The 19151-nt window shown below is 35.7% G+C and overlaps 1 protein-coding gene across 2 annotated transcripts; it reads left to right on the forward strand.

Moving 5' to 3' along the window:
* Positions 1-9624: 9624 nt before the first annotated feature.
* Positions 9625-18748, forward strand: LOC132548921 (sulfotransferase 1E1-like). Of its 2 annotated transcripts, none has more exons than XM_060212834.1 (6): positions 9625-9694; positions 12703-12878; positions 14415-14729; positions 16409-16512; positions 16762-16936; positions 17766-18748. In XM_060212834.1, exons 2-6 carry the CDS (start codon positions 12707-12709, stop codon positions 17876-17878), a joined length of 879 nt encoding a protein of 292 aa, XP_060068817.1. In that variant the 5' UTR covers positions 9625-9694; positions 12703-12706; the 3' UTR covers positions 17879-18748. The 2 variants fall into 2 exon arrangements, with proteins under 2 accessions (XP_060068817.1, XP_060068808.1); XM_060212825.1 differs by lacking the exon at positions 9625-9694 and adding an exon at positions 9916-9956.
* Positions 18749-19151: the final 403 nt, after the last annotated feature.

Genomic DNA, 19151 nt, shown 5'->3' on the forward strand with positions numbered 1-19151 from the left:
GTAAGTTTTCAGAACCTTGGGCCCTTACCTCAGTAATGGATGTACTCATGTAAAAGTAGGGTTTCTGGACCTTGGGTCCTTACCTCAGTAATGAGTGTACACAGGTAAAAGTAGGGTTTCTGGACCTTGGGTCCTTACCTCAGTAATGAGTGTACACAGGTAAAAGTAGGGTTTCTGGACCTTTGGTCCTTACCTCAGTAATGAATGTACACAGGTAAAAGTAGGTTTTCTGGACCTTGGGTCCTTACCTCAGTAATGAGTGTACACATGTAAAAGTAAGTTTTCTGGACCTTGGGTCCTTACCTCAGTAATGAGTGTACACAGGTAAAAGTAGGGTTTCTGGACCTTGGGCCCTTACCTCAGTAATGAGTGTACACAGGTAAAAGTAAGTTTTCTGGACCTTGGGTCCTTACCTCAGTAATGAGTGTACACATGTAAAAGTAAGTTTTCTGGACCTTGGGCCCTTACCTCAGTAATGAGTGTACACAGGTAAAAGTAGGTTTTCAGAACCTTGGGTCCTTACCTCAGTAATGAGTGTACACAGGTAAAAGTAGGTTTTCAGAACCTTGGGTCCTTACCTCAGTAATGAGTGTACACAGGTAAAAGTAAGTTTTCTGGACTTGGGTCCTTACCTCAGTAATGAGTGTACACAGGTAAAAGTAGGGTTTCTGGACCTTGGGTCCTTACCTCAGTAATGAATGTACACATGTAAAAGTAGGGTTTCTGGACCTTGGGTCCTTACCTCAGTAATGAGTGTACACATGTAAAAGTAAGTTTTCCTGAACCTTGGGTCCTTACCTCAGTAATGAATGTACACAGGTAAAAGTAGGGTTTCTGGACCTTGGGTCCTTACCTCAGTAATGAATGTACACAGGTAAAAGTAAGTTTTCTGGACCTTGGGTCCTTACCTCAGTAATGAGTGTACACAGGTAAAAGTAAGTTTTCAGAACCTTGGGTCCTTACCTCAGTAATGAGTGTACACAGGTAAAAGTAAGTTTTCTGGACCTTGGGTCCTTACCTCAGTAATGAGTGTACACAGGTAAAAGTAAGTTTTCAGAACCTTGGGTCCTTACCTCAGTAATGGATGCTTCATACAAGTAAATTTTGATCGTACACAGAAAACGTGTATTATCGGATCTGATTAGTTATTATCACATCAAAGGAAGTACACTGAACAATGTTTACAGTAAAAGTTCGGGATAAGACCACTTTGATAACGAAAATGATGCACCTCAAAATGTGTTAAACTGATACGAAGATTTGATGTGGAGGGAAATGTGTTTCCCTGATTTACCCTCTAGATATTGTTTGTGTAACGATTTGACTGCTAAGAATTTGGTCAAATGAAATAACTGTGTTCCCAGAATTCTTAGATTTTTAATGGATTGTTGTTTTCTACATTGTTCAGTTGAAATGGAAAACCTATTTTCCAGTTTCTAACGGTTCCTTTTGTTTCGAATTAGGAATGCTGAGTTAAATGGGGGAAAAACAAGAATAACTGGAGACTAACTCTGAAAATAAGATTTTCAACTGATGAGGGAAAAACTTGAGTATTAAGGGTTTTTTGTGGGTTTTTTTGGAGGGGGTGTACTTTGATGATGCCATTGAATTTTCGGAACAAATCATACAATAGACACCAACATTCAATATACACAATTCTACAAGACACTGACACCATACAATCAGCTAAAAACTCCTAAGTGACGCTAGAAATGTATGTCCTTGCAACAGCTACGGTCTTCTGAAGGTGGTGTCCATGGATGATTAGACCATTGGCAAATCCATATAGCCTTCCTCACTTGCACATATGCTCATTACTAAATGCTCTAATTCTTGGAATCTGGAAGACCATTTAGGACAAAGTAATTGCCAAATGATGAAATGTTGAAGAGTAGATGAACTGCCCTGTTAAATCTATAGTTGATTTGAATCTCAAAAGAATGTTAAATGCATGTTCATTTAAGTTGGAATGTGGCATGCATGTGGACTACTGCTGTAAAAACGACAAACCAATATATAGCACATTGCAATAAGAAATAGTACAGTTGATAAACAATGACTTAAACCTCATCATACATCTCTTTGACTCGTTAGTGGTGCCAGGGACCTAAAGAGAAGAAAAATGGAAGATGGGTTGATTGGTTGATTGTTTTTATTTATAAGCACACAATCAGCAGGAGGCGGGCTATTCAAATCGCCCTACGTTTGTGGTCCGTCCATAAACAATTTTTGTTATCACTATTTCTTGAGAAGTACAGGATAAATCATCTCAAATTTCATATGAATGTTCCCCTTCGTCCTTTGTTGTGCCCGTTTGATTTTTGGACGTATCAGGAAAACACAATGGCTGACCGGTAGCCATCTTCTATTTTGATTTTGAAAGTTAGTTATAGCTATTACTTGAAAAATACATGATGGATTTCTCTCAAATTTCTTATGTAGATTCTCCATGGTTCCTAGATGTGCCCATCTGATTTTGGGACTGATCAGGGACTACAGCATAGATCTTTCTCAGATTTCTTGTGTATGTTTTTCTTGATACCTAGTTTTGCCGGTTTGATTTTGGTACTGATCAGGAAACAAAATGGCCTACAGGCGGCCATCTTGGGTTTTGACTTTGAAAGATTGTTATCGCTATTTCTTGAGGAATACTGCATAGATCTTTCTAAAATTTCATTTATAGGTTCTTCTTAATCTTTAGTTCAAAAAATAAGATGTCGGAAAGGCAGCCATCTTGGATTTTGCTAGGTAAAGTTTGTTATCCTTATTTGTTAAGAAGTAATGAATGGATCTCTCTCAATCTTTATACGTTGGTTCCCTTATGTCCCTAGTTGTGCCCATTTGATTTTAGGTCTGATCAGAAAGGCAAAAAGGCCGACAGGCGGCCATCTTGGATTTTGCCAGGTAAAGATTGTTGTCCGTATTTCTTAAGAAATACTTAATAGATCTCTCTTAAGTTTCACGGGTGTGTTCACTTTGGTCTCTACTTGTATCCGTTTAATTATGGGACTGATCATTAAAAAAGTGGCTTACAGGCGACCACGTTGGAAATGGCAGGTAAAGACTATCATCGCTATTTCTGCAAAGGAAAGAGCAAAAAAACAGAAGAGAAATAAGGGGAAATATCCAACATTCATAGATCAAATAAAGATCAAACGATGGTGGGCTCTGGTATCTCTTGTCTTTTGTACGGCCAGTCGACGGCCATTTTGGGGCCAGACTATTTGAAGCAACTAGTTAGATAAAAACGTTTTTTTAGGGTAAAACCAAGATTAACATTGTTAGTAGCAATAGGTTAAAACATGTTTTTTTCTAGAAAATAAGTAAGTCTGATTACAAAATATATAGTTGATATTTGTTAAAAGGGCCAATCACTTTTACGGTATTCAATATTTTACCCAGGTCTACTGGTTTTTTTTAAATCCAGTACCACATTGCTTCTGTTGATGCATCTTCTGACATACATTTGGAAACATCGGTATGAAGTTGTGGTCTACTCTTTGCCAATGTTGATTTATTTTCAGGTGTTTACATTTATCTACATTAAGTTCCATTAGCAATATATCCGTCCACTTCTAAACCCTGTCCAGGGTTATCAGCAAACATTTAAAAGGTGTTATCAATCAACAAGTTTGGGTATATCATTGATGTAGATGAGGAAAAGTACTGGTCCTAGAACTCTTCCTTAGGTACTCCGCTTGTCACTTTTTTGGTGCTAGAGTACATTCCATTGACTGACACAATCTCGAATTCAGCACAATACATCGTCTTTTCCCCTCTGGCTGTCCACTTTGTGGATGAGTCTTCTGTGTGGTACTTTGTCAAAGGCCAGTCCAGGTAAATGATGTCAACTTATTGACCGTTGTCTATGGCAACGGTCCAGTCCTCCATTGCGTCTAACAATTGAATAGTGCTTGAGTAGCCACTCCTAAAACCATGTTGTTAAGACTTTAAGAGGTTGTTCAAGTTAATCAAGGAACTCTCTGGAATAATGTTCATATGACAAAGGTGAAGTTAATTGGTCTATAATTTTCTGTCTCCTTTCTGCGTCTCTTTTTAAAATCTTATTGTTACAAAGGCTAGTTTCCAATCCTTTGGTAAATACTGTTCTATGACTGACTGGTTGAAATTTTTTAGAGTGGATTGTTTTGGCTGATCCACAGTCTCGGATATGAATTTTGGGTGAATCTGGTCTGGGCCTGGTGATTTCTCGATCTTTAGGCTTTTAACTGCTTTCACTGTTTTCTAGAGGTGTGGAGTTTCAATGGATGCTGAAAATGTTGACAGGAACACTTGCAAACTGATCGTTTATGGTTTCTGCCTTCTCTGCATCTGTCGACACGATTTGACCATTGTCCGTTTCTAGCTGTGTTACTTTTCCCCACTGTCTTTGATTTTCTTCGGGCATGATTCCAGAACAATTAAGGTTCAGTCGTGACTTTCTCATTTCTCATACTTGTAAACACTGTTTCTTCGGTATCTTGTTGCTCTATTTCTGGATCTGCGATCTCTGACAAGATTGTCATTCATATTAAAGTGACTATATTTTTCCAATTGCCTTCTTTTGAGTTCATTGACATAAATTATCGTTTCGTCAAGTTTGAATCTTTCCGGTCGAGCACCCGGATTCTTTTTACTCACTGGTATGTGTTATTCTATGACTATATATCTAAGAGATTCCAGGCAGCCTGTAGGCTCAGATCTAGCAGTGTGCTCCAGTCTGTCTGACTCCGTTAATCTAGACTGGCCATATACAGTAGTTTCCTTTAAAAAAAGTTCCGCTTCTTATTTTCCGTTTGTGTAGTCTCTGTGTAACAAACGCAGTTAAAGATGGGCGAGTTGTGGTCACTTGGGCCAAGACAAGGTCAAAAGACAAAATCTTCTATAAGGGTCCCTTCATTTTTTAATGTAATGTAATGAGGAAGTTTTTCCTTCTCTTAATCTGGTTGATTCGTTCACATGTTGGTGTAACAAGACCTCTATAGTTAGAGTGAGGAGTTTTGTAGCCATGTGATTTTCATTAACAGAGGTTCATAACGATTTCCAGTCTATATCCTTTTTGTTGATGCCGCCTTTGATTAGGACGTGACTTGTATTTGTATCCATTACAGGTTTACTAATTGAGTAAAAATTTCAGGTGACTGTTTGGACTTCTGTATATACGCCCAGTAATTAATTTGTATTGGCTTTTTAAATGGATATTGCGCGACAGAGATTCTTAACGATAGTAATTGTCAACCGTTGCATTGATATCTCCCCTTATATATATACAATTATGTCTCCTTTACATTCCTCGTTGTTACTGTTGTTAAATTGACTGCATCCTCGCTTTTGTAGATTGAATTTTGTCCTCCACAAACTGTTTGTTGCTTTTTTTTTATTTTGTACTTCTGTTAGGTAAACAGATCAGTGACACAGCTGCTCTTAGAGTTAGATACAGCATTAGTTGTGATGGGATCTGGAATAACAGGGAGTCTCTTAGCGACAGTTTTCTGTGATTTGCAATGCTGCCTCTGATGTGGGTCTCTAGGAGCCTAACATGTCTACTTGTTGTGTGGCTCATGCCTTGCAGGCTGTACGTGTTTGATGCTCATTTGTTTGCCTGTTGGTTCCGTTGTTGTATACCTAGTTTTCATTTGAGATCGTTTGGTTTGGCCAAAGTTTACATGGCGAGTCTCCTTGTAAATCTTTCTTTTATTCATATTTTGCTAGTTTCATGGAATTTGAGTTTGGACTATGTTGCCATGTTGGTATTTTCTTGTTGTATGTTGTACCACTGGGCAAGGGCTTGTGCTGGTGGACAGTTTTGGTCCAGAGAGTACTTCTAACCCAGTAGCTTTTTAATCACAGATAAGAAAATAACAAGTAGCATACTGAATGAATCAGCACCCAGTATAAAAGGTCTCCCCTTATACGTCCCAAGGGAATTATTGGAATAAAGAGTGCCCCTCGGATTGTCCTCAGGGAAGTTATTTATTTTACACAAAGCACTGATATTACAATGAATATATAACTGTAAAAATTCGGACAATTACAACCGTGCAAAATTAAACATATGGATTTATTTAGTCAATTAGACTCTTTGATTTTTTCAACATTTCAAAATGCGGAACAAAAACTGCAAAACTTGCTCTATCCTGATTACTTATAAGAATTACAAAAGTTTTCTGACTAATAAAGTTTATACTACCAGAAGCTTTGAGTGCCTAAATTGCAAAGCTTATCTATGGTATTGAGTGTGCTCTGTGTGGGTTTATGTATATTGGTGAAACAGAAAGATAGTTAAAACAACGTACGAATGTTTATGGTTTAGCAGTGAACCGCGGAGAGAATCAATGTTTGTATCAACTTTTCAACCTCCCGAACCATTCTATACTGTCGATAAATGTCTGTACTTCCGAAAACATAACTATACTACCACCTTACAAATGACCCTACGCTAAGCATGCCCTACCGTAGACAACGTGAGGAACATTACAGAAAATTTGTCCAGCCCTGGACGCTGTAATACTAACGTTATGGCTTTAGTCACTCCTCCAACTAGACGTAATCGTAGCCACGGACAGTGGCATTATAATAAATCTAGCGGATATACTGTCAGGTTTGAACATCTATGGGAACTTTATAAAGCCCACCAGGCGGCGTCCATCATGTTAGAACTACGTTATTTTCGCTTCCTCTCTCCGTGCTACGAAAGCTTCACGTGGATTCATGTAATACTGCTGTGGAAACTAGCTTGGAGACTGCATTAATTTATTGATGATAAGGCTTATAAAAAGTTTTTTTTGTTTTGTTTTTTTTTAAACCTGTCCGTACAGATGGCCGCGATCCTCCAACAAGTTTGTAAATAAGGGAGTGGATGCTGTAAACAATAGCAATATTTTACACCAGAAGTCTGTTCAAACTAATATTTCGCCATACTTTTTAAAGTAAAAACACTCCTGTAATTTCCTATAGTTACTCCAAGCCCATTGCATCCAAACTTTTCCATTACAAACAAACGCTGCAGCAAATGAATAAAGATGGCCTTAGAATTAGTTCTCTGTCAGTTTGTTGTTATTCTACCTCTACTTATAACTATGGTCCAACTGGCCACATAGAAACTCGTCATTTAAGTTTTATTCAAAATGTTAGGTTAGGAGAGTTTTTCATGAAGGATCCTAAATATCACGCAAACCCTTCTGTTACTTTGAATGTGAATTTCAAGATACTTATGGATTCTGTTGAAAATGACGCTTAAACGAGAACTTGCTGCGTTGGATTTACTTTCTGAATCCATCATTCTTAACAGAATTTGCTGCTTGAAATCGAAAATGAAAACAAAACAAAAGATCAGCTTTCATCGATACTCATTTTAAATCCACACTTTATGTTTTACCTGACAGGTATGTTATTGTGTCTACAGATAAGGCGTTCTGTCTTGATCTGCGAACATTATTACATTTCCTATTACAAAAAGAACCGGGCTTGCTTGATAACGAATGAAACCCCACCTATACATTGCGCAATCTTCCAAAATACTAGCTTATCATGCTTTTGGTGTTCCAATCATTTACATTGCGTATTAGTGATAACGATACGGACTTTCCCCGTTTATAATGGATCCCCAAACTTCACACAAATCCATATAAACAATATTTCATTGCTGACTCGTCTAACTGTTCAAACAAGCCTTTGTCTAAACAACTTACCACCATTCTAAGTACTATCAAATCTGGGTTAGTCTTTTTGTGATACTCTCAAGAAGTGGAATCAATAGTCTATGGATTTTGAAGAACATGACTGAATTTATAGAAAAGCTTATCAAACTAGGCCACAAATACCTCGAAAAGTCGTTTAATCTCACATTCATATACATTGATGAAGTCTTGTCTTTAGATAATAAGAAATTCATCGACTACGTCCATCGTATTATTGGAAATCAAAGACACGATAGACTCTTCTACATCAGCTGCTTATCTCGATCATTTCCTATACGAAACCACCCTGGACTGCTTTACAACAAGCTGTATGATAAACGTAATGATGTCGATTTCCCTATTGGGAATTTTCCATTTCTGGATAGCAATATTCCTGCATCTCCAACCTATGGTATTAACATGCCACAGCTGATTCGATATTCAAGGATCTATTCCCAACACCGTGATTTTTATGCAAGAAGTCTACTGACGGGGTTCAAAAGATGCAGGATGATGGAAATTATGGAGAATTGTTTAGGTCGCAATAGTGATCACATATATATTCTGTTTCTTTGTGTGATATGAAGATGGACGTGTTTGATGCTCCCTTGTTTGTCTGTTGGTTCAATTGTTGTATACCTTGTTCTAATTTGAAAACATGACATTACTTACTTGGATTGACCAAGGTTTCCATGGCGGTTGTCGGCGATCAAGCAGAAGACGCTTTCTCTTCCGGAGCACCTGGAATTATTCTCCTTGTACTTTGACAGCTGTGTCAGAGATTTGGAGGATTACTCTTCCTTTCCGAGTCGAGTTTGTGTAAACTGTACTTTCCCCTCGTTCATTTGTATGAAAGATTAATAACGTGGCTGTCTGGAGGCCATGCCGTGTTCAAGTAAGACAAAGTCATGATAAGATGAAAAATCAGCATCAATATTATCACGATAAATCTTGCAGATCTGGTTGCTCAAGACAGTTCGTTCTTATCTATATTTGTTACATGTAAAATTAGATAACTTGGGGACAACACGACTGACGTGAGACCCCATACGCATCCAGCACAATCTTAGATATTGCATAAGAATATGAAATACTTCCATACACACTCACAAGATAAAAACCTTGTCTACGTGTACAACCAGTTTTGTTTTGATACAGGTGCAACATTTATACACTCGTGATCAGATAACCTTGAAGATATGTGTTAAACATTGAGGCCCGTTTAATTCTTCCATCAGTAGAGATGTGTTGATGCGATGTCTTTAAATTAGAAATATACCTGTGTTGACGGTAAGTATTACGCGTGTATATTGTTAGCGATTTCTGCCCCAGTGAATTCAACTTTAATTTTTTTGGTGCTGTTCCCACTTTTCTAGCTATTGAGCTACAGGCACAGGTACCGGACACATTTCCCCCATGATAAGTACTTCGTACATACGTCTACCTGTCCATCAAAATAGTATTACTTGTATATTGCAGTATCCTATTCAAAAGGACAATATGAGATTGGTCATTGAGAATTCCATGTCCGTGTTACTTGCTTGTTTTTGGCGGGAAATGATTTTTAAGGACACCGTGGTATATATATATATATATATATATATTATATATGCAACATGCACAGGATTTTACCTGTATACAAAGATAACCTTTTTCTACGTATTCCTTTCCGCTATTACGGCCTCTCAGCAGACGATACAAGATAACAAACAAGTGAACAAAGTAGACTGCAAGTAACTAAGACAGGTAAGAGCGTGCCCTATCATAAACTAGGAGTAGTCGTAGCTGCACACTTACTGCACAGGTAGATTTCATTTTTACTACTCCTTATTTAGTTTGGTAACACTGAATTTTATATCACATGTGTTTGGTTTTTCACTGTGTACCATGACTATTTTCTCGTTCCGGAATTGTTGGTCCGCCTGTGACAGCGTGTAGTTTTGACGTAAGATTCAACAGTGAAACAGAAAGTGTTACTCTGCTTACCGTTTTTGTTATCCTGGTCTTCGATAGAAGTGAGTCTTTTTTTTCTCTATTCTCTATTAATCAACTATGTCAAATGGCTTGATAAAGGGGTGTCTTTGAAATGACGTTATGTTTTGTGAGAAAAAAAAACATTCGTCGGCCTACTTTCTAATTTTTGCTTGCTACAAAAAGAGTGAAAGACTTATCTCCCCTTGTTTCGTTTACATCAAATGCTACAGCGGTCTAAAAATAGGAATAGATGAATTACACACCTATTCTTGTTTATATGGAGTATCATGTGGAATTTTATGCGTATATAATTTTGATGAGATTACTGTCTGAAATATAAGACTGCAATATTTTCTACAAATTCTAGATCGTTCCATAACCATCGATACGGTAGCACCATGTCCCATAGATATCTAACCTAGGTACCGCACGGCCTATCCGCTACTGTTGACGCAATGTGTCTGAAGGTCGCCATCTTGGGAAGGTATTGCCGCTAGCGCCAAACCATATCGACACATTGGACCTCATGCTAGAAATCCCACCAAAAAAGTTTAGCTAGTGTCACCAGCCCACGTATCAACACAAACAATACTTAAAGCTGAGAAAAAGTTCCATGCTGTAGTCTTAAGGTAGAGTTATCGGGAATCAAAATTAAAGAAAAAAATAACGGAAATATTTAAAACGTAAAAATTATTTTAAAAAATAAAATACTCCTCCTACGGAACAATATACCCCAAGATTTTTAATGCACTTAATTTTAGAGTGAATTATATGTGTGAATACATAATGCCAATCTATTAAAGGTTATATCAGCATGCAGAACACTGTATGCAAAGTACTTCAAAAACCCCTTTCATCATTACTTGAAACACTGCCTGTTACAATGACATCTACTACTTAGAACTATATATATGTTTACAAGTCGAAATGAATAGGCCCTATCATACAAAGGTAAATTGGATAAGGCACACATTCTGTAGAACATCAATATGTATATTGTAGTAACTTGACAGCTTGTACAATACCTTCCCAAGATGGCAGACCCCTAGACACAACACAGACGCCGTCGCGTGGCATCTAGGATTAGATATCTATGATATGTCCCCCTGTTTATGATAAGTCAGCAACAGAGTCAGGATCATGTAGAGAGGCTGTTTACTGTTTATTTCATTAAAACTTTTATGATAGAGTAATATCTCCTGTTGATTATAATGATATCTCCTGTTGATTATAATGATATCTCCTGTTGATTATAATGATATCTCCTGTTGGTTATAATGATATCTCCTGTTGAATATAATGATATCTCCTGTTGAATATAATGATATCTGTTGATTATAATGATATCTCCTGTTGATTATAATGATATCACCTGTTGATTATAATGATATCACCAGTTGATTATAATGATATCACCTGTTGATTATAATGATATCACCAGTTGATTATAATGATATCACCTGTTGATTATAATTATAATGATATCTCCTGTTGATTATAATGATATCTCCTGTTGATTATAATGATATCTCCTGTTGATTATAATGATATCTCCTGTTGATTGTAATGATATCACCAGTTGATTATAATGATATCTCCTGTTGATTATAATGATATCTCATGTTGATTATAATGATATCTCCTGTTGATTATAATGATATCTCCTGTTGATTATAATGATATCTCCTGTTGATTATAATGATATCTCCTGTTGATTTTAATGATATCACCTGTTGATTATAATGATATATGTTGATTATAATGATATCTCCTGTTGATTATAATGATATCACCTGTTGATTATAATGATATCTCATGTTGATTATAATGATATCTCCTGTTGATGATAATGATATCTCCTGTTGAATATAATGATATCACCTGTTGATTATAATGATATCTCATGTTGATTATAATGATATCTCCTGTTGATTATAATGATGATATCACCTGTTGATTATAATGATATCTCCTGTTGATTATAATGATATCACCAGTTGATTATAATGATATCACCTGTTGGTTATAATGATATCTCCTGTTGATTATAATGATATCTCCTGTTGATTATAATGATATCTCCTGTTGATTATAATGATATCTCCTGTTGGTTATAATGCTATCTCCTGTTGATTATAATGATATCACCTGTTGATTATAATGATATCTCCTGTTGATTATAATGATATCTCCTGTTGATTATAATGATATCTCCTGTTGATTATAATGATATCTCCTGTTGGTTATAATGATATCTCCTGTTGATTATAATGATATCTCCTGTTGAATATAATGATATCTACTGTTGATTTTAATGATATCACCTGTTGATTATTATTATATATGTTGATTATAATGATATCTCCTGTTGATTATAATGATATCACCTGTTGATTATAATGATATCTCATGTTGATTATAATGATATCTCCTGTTGATGATAATGATATCTCCTGTTGAATATAATGATATCACCTGTTGATTATAATGATATCTCATGTTGATTATAATGATATCTCCTGTTGATTATAATGATGATATCACCTGTTGATTATAATGATATCTCATGTTGATTATAATGATATCTCTTGATGATTATAATGATATCTCATGTTGATTATAATGATATCTCCTGTTGATTATAATGATATCTCTTGATGATTATAATGATATCTCATGTTGATTATAATGATATCTCCTGTTGATTATAATGATGATATCACCTGTTGATTATAATGATATCTCATGTTGATTATAATGATATCTCCTGTTGATTATAATGATATCTCTTGATGATTATAATGATATCTCTTGTTGATAAGATTGTATTGATAATATGTGTAATGATATTTTTTGTATTGATAGAGGTTGTGTTAATACCTAGTTTTGATACCAAGTGTATTCAAGTACACTATTCACATTAATGTCTACACTTGAATTGCAATGGTCAGATAGGTAGGCATCGAGACATTGTCTGATATGACTACTGAACAACATGAGAACAATTTGCCATTTTAATCTGATGTTATGAATGTCTACTTCATTACAGGACCATGGAGACAATAAAGATCACAGATAAAAATGGCGCATCTTTTGATTTGCGCCTGTATAACGGTATACAGTTCCCTGCCTTCTCTAAAGGAGACCTGAAAACACGAGCAGACTCGTTTAAAAACATTAAAGTTCGAGAAGACGATGTCTTCATAGCATCATACCCCAAAGCAGGTAAGAAATTGTATATACAGATACAAGCATCAGATGCCCCTATATAAATATCTATTTAGTTGTTTCAGTTTCTGTTGATGTATCTCTGATTCCTTCAAACCCTTATTATTGTTATAATTATTTCAACTGTTTCAATGTCTGAATGATTTGTTTGTCTCATGGTGGTTCCCATACCCTGTAAATAAATTCTGCCGTTTCCTCTTCCTGTTTTTAGCTCACGTGGAACAAAGGGCCAAGAGAGCTTTAACGTTTAACATTATATTACACGTGTCTGAGTTCTCTGTTGCTTTGTTTTCAGTTTCTCGTATCTCCAACATTATGTTATCAGTGTCTGAGTTCTCTGTTGCTATGTTTTCAGTTTCTCTTATCTCCAACATTATGTTATCAGTGTCTGAGTTCTCTGTTGCTTTGTTTTCAGTTTCTCGTATCTCCAACATTATGTTATCAGTGTCTGAGTTCTCTGTTGCTTTGTTTTCAGTTTCTCGTATCTCCAACATTATGTTATCAGTGTCTGAGTTCTCTGTTGCTTTGTTTTCAGTTTCTCGTATCTCCAACATTATGTTATCAGTGTCTGAGTTCTCTGTTGCTTTGTTTTCAGTTTCTCTTATCTCCAACATTATATTACACGTGTCTGAGTTCTCTGTTGCTATGTTTTCAGTTTCTCTTATCTCCAACATTATGTTATCAGTGTCTGAGTTCTCTGTTGCTTTGTTTTCAGTTTCTCTTATCTCCAACATTATGTTATCAGTGTCTGAGTTCTCTGTTGCTATGTTTTCAGTTTCTCTTATCTCCAACATTATATTACACGTGTCTGAGTTCTCTGTTGCTATGTTTTCAGTTTCTCTTATCTCCAACATTATGTTATCAGTGTCTGAGTTCTCTGTTGCTTTGTTTTCAGTTTCTCTTATCTCCAACATTATGTTATCAGTGTCTGAGTTCTCTGTTGCTTTGTTTTCAGTTTCTTGTATCTCCAACATTATGTTATCAGTGTCTGAGTTCTCTGTTGCTTTGTTTTCAGTTTCTCGTATCTCCAACATTATGTTATCAGTGTCTGAGTTCTCTGTTGCTTTGTTTTCAGTTTCTTGTATCTCCAACATTATATTATCTGTGTCCGAGTTCTGTGTTGCTTCATTTTCAGTTACATGTTAATCACATAATTGAAGATGCGTTGCCAAACATTATCAGGTTCATTATGTACTCGATACTGTGAGTATGTTGATTTCCTGAATTCTATAGAAGACAACATACAGTTTACCTGTGTTTACCAACTGTCACCTTTATTTTAAGATGGCTGCTACGGTTTATGATTGGTTGAAACTGAGATATGGACATTTCAACTGGAATAAGAATTAACATGGAGGTGTATTAGGCACATCATCTAGACTAATCTGCAATGCCTATATTAGTTTATTTGTGAATCTGAAGTTAATTAGCAGGAATTATGGAATGGTCCCTGTTACAAGTTTTCTTTCTGCGTTTGTGTGTGTGTGTGTGTGCTTTTTTTTTTTTAACTGTTTATTTTGAAATAATTTCTAGGTAAACACTGGGTATATGAGATCACCAACATGCTTCTTACTGGGAAGGTCGACTTTATGACATCTTACGCCACATCAGGATCTTTAGGAGAGACTTCTTTTGAGGAAATGAAATCTCCAAGAATCCTGGTCAGTCATCTTTTATTTAAGGACTTTCCTACAGATATAAAGAGCAAGAAATGTCGTGTTATCTACATCAATAGAAACATGAAGGACTGTGCCGTATCCTTCTACTGTCATATGAAGAAAATGGCAGATGAATGGGGCTACAATGGTACATTTGAAGGATTTCTGCCTATTTTTATGAGTGGACAAGGTCAGTACCACTTATTTATGAATTTCAATGTTATCTACAACTTCATGTTTGTAAACTTCCTACTTTAGCTAATGTTGTTCTTATAGTGCTGTTCACACTTGCTCTTTGAGGGGTAAATAGGTTTTTTATGTCTGTATGTTGGTTGTAGTAAAGAGACTGTCTAAAATACATCATCCTCGTTACTCCAGAGATTATGGTCACTTTTACTCTCTGTACCCCTGGAACATGTCATGGCAAAATTGAAGGCACAAATGAAGTGATTTGATTGGTTCAAGGAGAAAAAGACTAACCAATCACAGGCTGATAAGCTCCTTTTGACGATTACAAAGGAAGGACATTACAATATGCCGTTCTGCAACCTTGAGATTGGTTTGATGTACATCAAAGGATCAAACTGGTCTTTTCGTCCACCAGGTGTTGCACAAGGAACCTTCAATTTTAGCTTGACATGCTCCAGGGGTGCAGAGAGTGAAAGTGACGGTAACACCTGGGGTATCGAGGATGAAAATAAAACTATCTATAACTATAAGGCTTAAAAGTAACATCGATCACACTATTTCGAGAGAAGACCTCCTTTAAAATGACATATGGTCAAGGCCATGTGGCCATTAACCTAGAAGACAATCATCGACAGAAAGAAGTATTCTTGTGTCATACTCTTTACTCATTATTCAGTAGTGTAGAATTATTACAATTATGGGAGTAGGGAGGATTAATACTGAAGGTTATGGAAGTAGGGAGAGTTAACACTAAAGGTTGTGGAAGTAGGGAGGTTTAACACTGAAGGTTGTGGAAGTAGGGAGAGTTAACACTAAAGGTTGTGGAAGTAGGGAGAGTTAACACTGTAGATTGTGGAAGTAGGGAGGGTTAACACTGTTGGATGTGGAAGTACAGAGGGTTAACACTGTTGGATGTGGAAGTAGGGAGGGTTAACACTGTTGGATGTGGAAGTAGGGAGGGTTAACATTGAGGGTTGTGGAAGTAGGGAGAGTTAACACTGAAGGTTGTGGAAGTAGGGAGGGTAGACCCTGCTGGTTGCAGAAGTTAGAAGGTTATATTTGAGGAATGGAACATTCACAATAATGTCTAACCAACTAACCCCTGGAATTTTGAGGATGGCAATTCCTCAGCAACACCTATAATGTAATGACTTATCCCAGTTTTTCTATTGAAAACTTGGTTAGAGATAACGGTTTGATTTCTTATGGACACTGGTCCTTACTTTATACTGTTTGCAAACAGATTCAAATAATTATATTTTTACATTATTGTAAAGGTTTTCATCTTTAGGGGGTTTCATTCGCTATTTTCTGGGACTGAATAACAACTCAAGAAAAGGACCTATTATAATCACTAATCACTAATCCACTCACTATTTCACGATTTTCTTGAAAAATACAATAGTTTTACTTTTAACTTTTTGATATAGCCACAAATTGAATCATTTAAGAAAACAACTTTAATAGTTTCAAAATATTTGTGTTTTTGTACAGTTCGGATTTTGAAGGTGAGCCGTTATTATTTTTCAGGACACTTCTGTTTATCTCTTTCTCATTTCTGAAAATGATATCTGTATAATGCTGAATTTCTTTATAACAAGACAAGTATCTTTACTTAACATGCATTGAAAGGTGATATAACTGATTTGGTTGTTTGGTGACTTCCATGTGTTGTTTCAGTGCCCTATGGGTCTTGGTTTGAGCATACAAAACAATGGGAGGCAGCACTACAGGAACAGTCACATTTGTCCATGTTGCATCTGAAATATGAAGACATGAAATCGGTATATACACCGTTTTTTATGGTGCTTAAATTACTTGAATAGCAACATAGGTGTAAGCGTTAATATTATATAGAGAACAATGACTTTAAATATACATGTTCTTACCGTGAAAAGTACATCACCATTAATGGTTGTTACTCTTTCTGATTAAAAAATACTTGTTACTGGTACCCTTAAAAAATCTCTAATAAATGTTTTGTTCAAATCCACTCATTGTTATAATGTTACAACTCTATATATATCCAACAGGACTTGTTAATGAATGTACGAAGAATTGCCAAATTTCTTGGCGTAGAGGAAAATGAGGAATTGTTTGAACAGATCGTGGAGAAATGTGACTTTAAGAAAATGAAGACCAGCGGTACCTTTGGTACGCCATGGAAATCACTGACAAAAGATGGAACATCTCCCATATGTAGGAAAGGTAAAACGTGCTCATATATACTAATTAGTGCAGTTCTAATGATGTATACATGTCCACATATGATCCTTCATTCATTTGTATCACTGTAAAGGTCAAGGCTGTTTTCTGTTATGTTTACAGGTCAAGGTCCCTCAGCTACAGGAAGTCACATTTGTTCAATGATTTGACAAAATTATAGTTACAGACATTTTATTTGAGTTATGAAAACAACCATACAGCTTTTACTGATACCCAAACAGTCAGAGTAGGCGTTACCAATGAAAAAAAATAACTAGACAATACTAACATGTGAACAGAAAATTATTAACAAAAGAAAGATTTATACTAGTGTTGGGAATCGGTTGAAATTTCTTGATCGATCATCAATTTTATGTAACAGATCGATGATCGATTAAAATCGATTAATTCTTAATTGTCTGTTTTTGGATGTTATTCAAGTCTAAATATGTATTTTGTGTTGTGTTTTAACAGCAATTCACGTAATTACTAAAACTGTTGTACCTACACCATCTTTTTGTGTGCTTGTTATTTGTTTATTGCTCAGAATACTTTTTAATATAAACAAATATTGTTTTTTTAATTTTTTTATTAATGTTGAAAATAATTTCAATGTTGAAATAATCTATTTTCATACATCACGATGATTGATTACAGATTTCTTAATCGATTAATTGATCAAACATCTCAAACAAGTGATACTCGATTAACTCGATTAATCGGAACAACACTAATTTATACAGAAACTATTTTAAAATTACAAGGAGAATAAGACCAGGTGTTGCGTATGAGTAAGCAGTTCTACCTACTGAACTGTCTTTATTTGTTTCAGGTGAAGTTGGGGACTGGAAGAATTGGTTAACAGTGGCTCAAAATGAAGAGTTTGATGAAACGTACAACAAAGAAATGAAAGATTCAAAATTTGTTTTCCAGTTTACATTATAATAACCCGTAATCTGATTTGAAATACATAGTTTTAATTCATCTATAATCAGAAGCTTCAAGTTTGTGGTAAGTAATAATACGAGGAGTAAAGTGACGTAACCAGCTTGTATCAGTGTATCACAAGAGGACAGAACATTATTACATTGTTATTATAGCAATCATGTTGACTGTTGTTCACCAGGACTGGGAAGTATTACTCCTGGTAATGATCTTACTAGGACTCAGTTTTAGGATTCATTTTTAACCCCCGTGGTATTTTAACAGTAAGGTGGTTAAAGGGTCAGAAGTCACATTTGACAACTTCTGCTACTTCATTAGTGATGTTTGTGTATGGGAGGGGAGACATTTATGTCTTGTGGCCATCTGTAGGCTCCTTATGTAGTTGAAGAAATGTTTCATTGGTCTTCACACTATCAGTTATCATAGTTTATTTTATGATTTGAAATAAAAAATACTTGTATGTTTTCCAATAAGATTTGTACTGGTTATTTGTCAAGAGTCACTAGACATATTTAAATAGGTTTGGGAAGGTTCTTTATGTTATATCAAGTATACAAACTATTTTCATTACCAATAATCTGTTTGATTAGAAATGAATTTGAAGGACATAAGTATCTTTGATTTCCAATGGGCAACAATTAATCTATTATATGTAACAATGATAATTCATTTACCGTAAATTTGCGGGTATAGTGCCCAGGTACTTTTTTGGGTTCAGATTCAGATGAGGCGGAAATTCAGACACTACTTTTTAGCCCCGACCAATAGTAAGACCATGACTTTTCAAATGACGGGAAATGAAAAAAAAATCAGATTCACCGTAATGCCAGTGTGTATGGCCGATGATTAAAACATTCAAATTTTATTTCATTTTTTTTGTTGTTGTTGTTTTTATCTCCAAACTATCATATACGACCAACGACTTTTACATATAACTATGTGAAGGGAGGTAATCCAATATGGCGGACGCAGAACTTGGGAATGATAACCCCAAGAATGGCATGTTCCTGCGTATAATGCGCACCCCCTTTTTGACACAATAGTTTTATCTTGAAAAAGTGTGCACTATACGCGGAAATTTACGGTAGTAACGATCAGCTGGAAAAAAAGTCACTTGAGTCGACTTTGTGTACCTGAACTCGTCTTCAATCTGTAAAGCAGTGTAAATAGACATTCTATATCGACTTTCTGTGAAAAGGGCGGGAGTTCTGAAGATCTATCAACTTTATTTTTTTAATATTGGGCCAGTATTCTGAAATTTTAATGACTTTTT

The sequence above is a fragment of the Ylistrum balloti genome, unplaced genomic scaffold (assembly GCF_031769215.1).
Source record: "Ylistrum balloti isolate Yb309-2 unplaced genomic scaffold, AGI_CSIRO_Ybal_v1 Utg369618, whole genome shotgun sequence".
NCBI lineage: Eukaryota > Metazoa > Mollusca > Bivalvia > Pectinida > Pectinidae > Ylistrum > Ylistrum balloti.

Coding starts and splice junctions, on each gene's coding strand:
- LOC132548921 (XM_060212825.1), top strand. CDS start 9,931: ATGGAGTATCATGTGGAATTTTATGC. Junction 9,957..12,702: donor TATCATGTGGAATTTTATGC/GTATATAATTTT, acceptor ACTTCATTACAG/GACCATGGAGACAATAAAGA. Junction 14,730..16,408: donor TATTTTTATGAGTGGACAAG/GTCAGTACCACT, acceptor GTGTTGTTTCAG/TGCCCTATGGGTCTTGGTTT.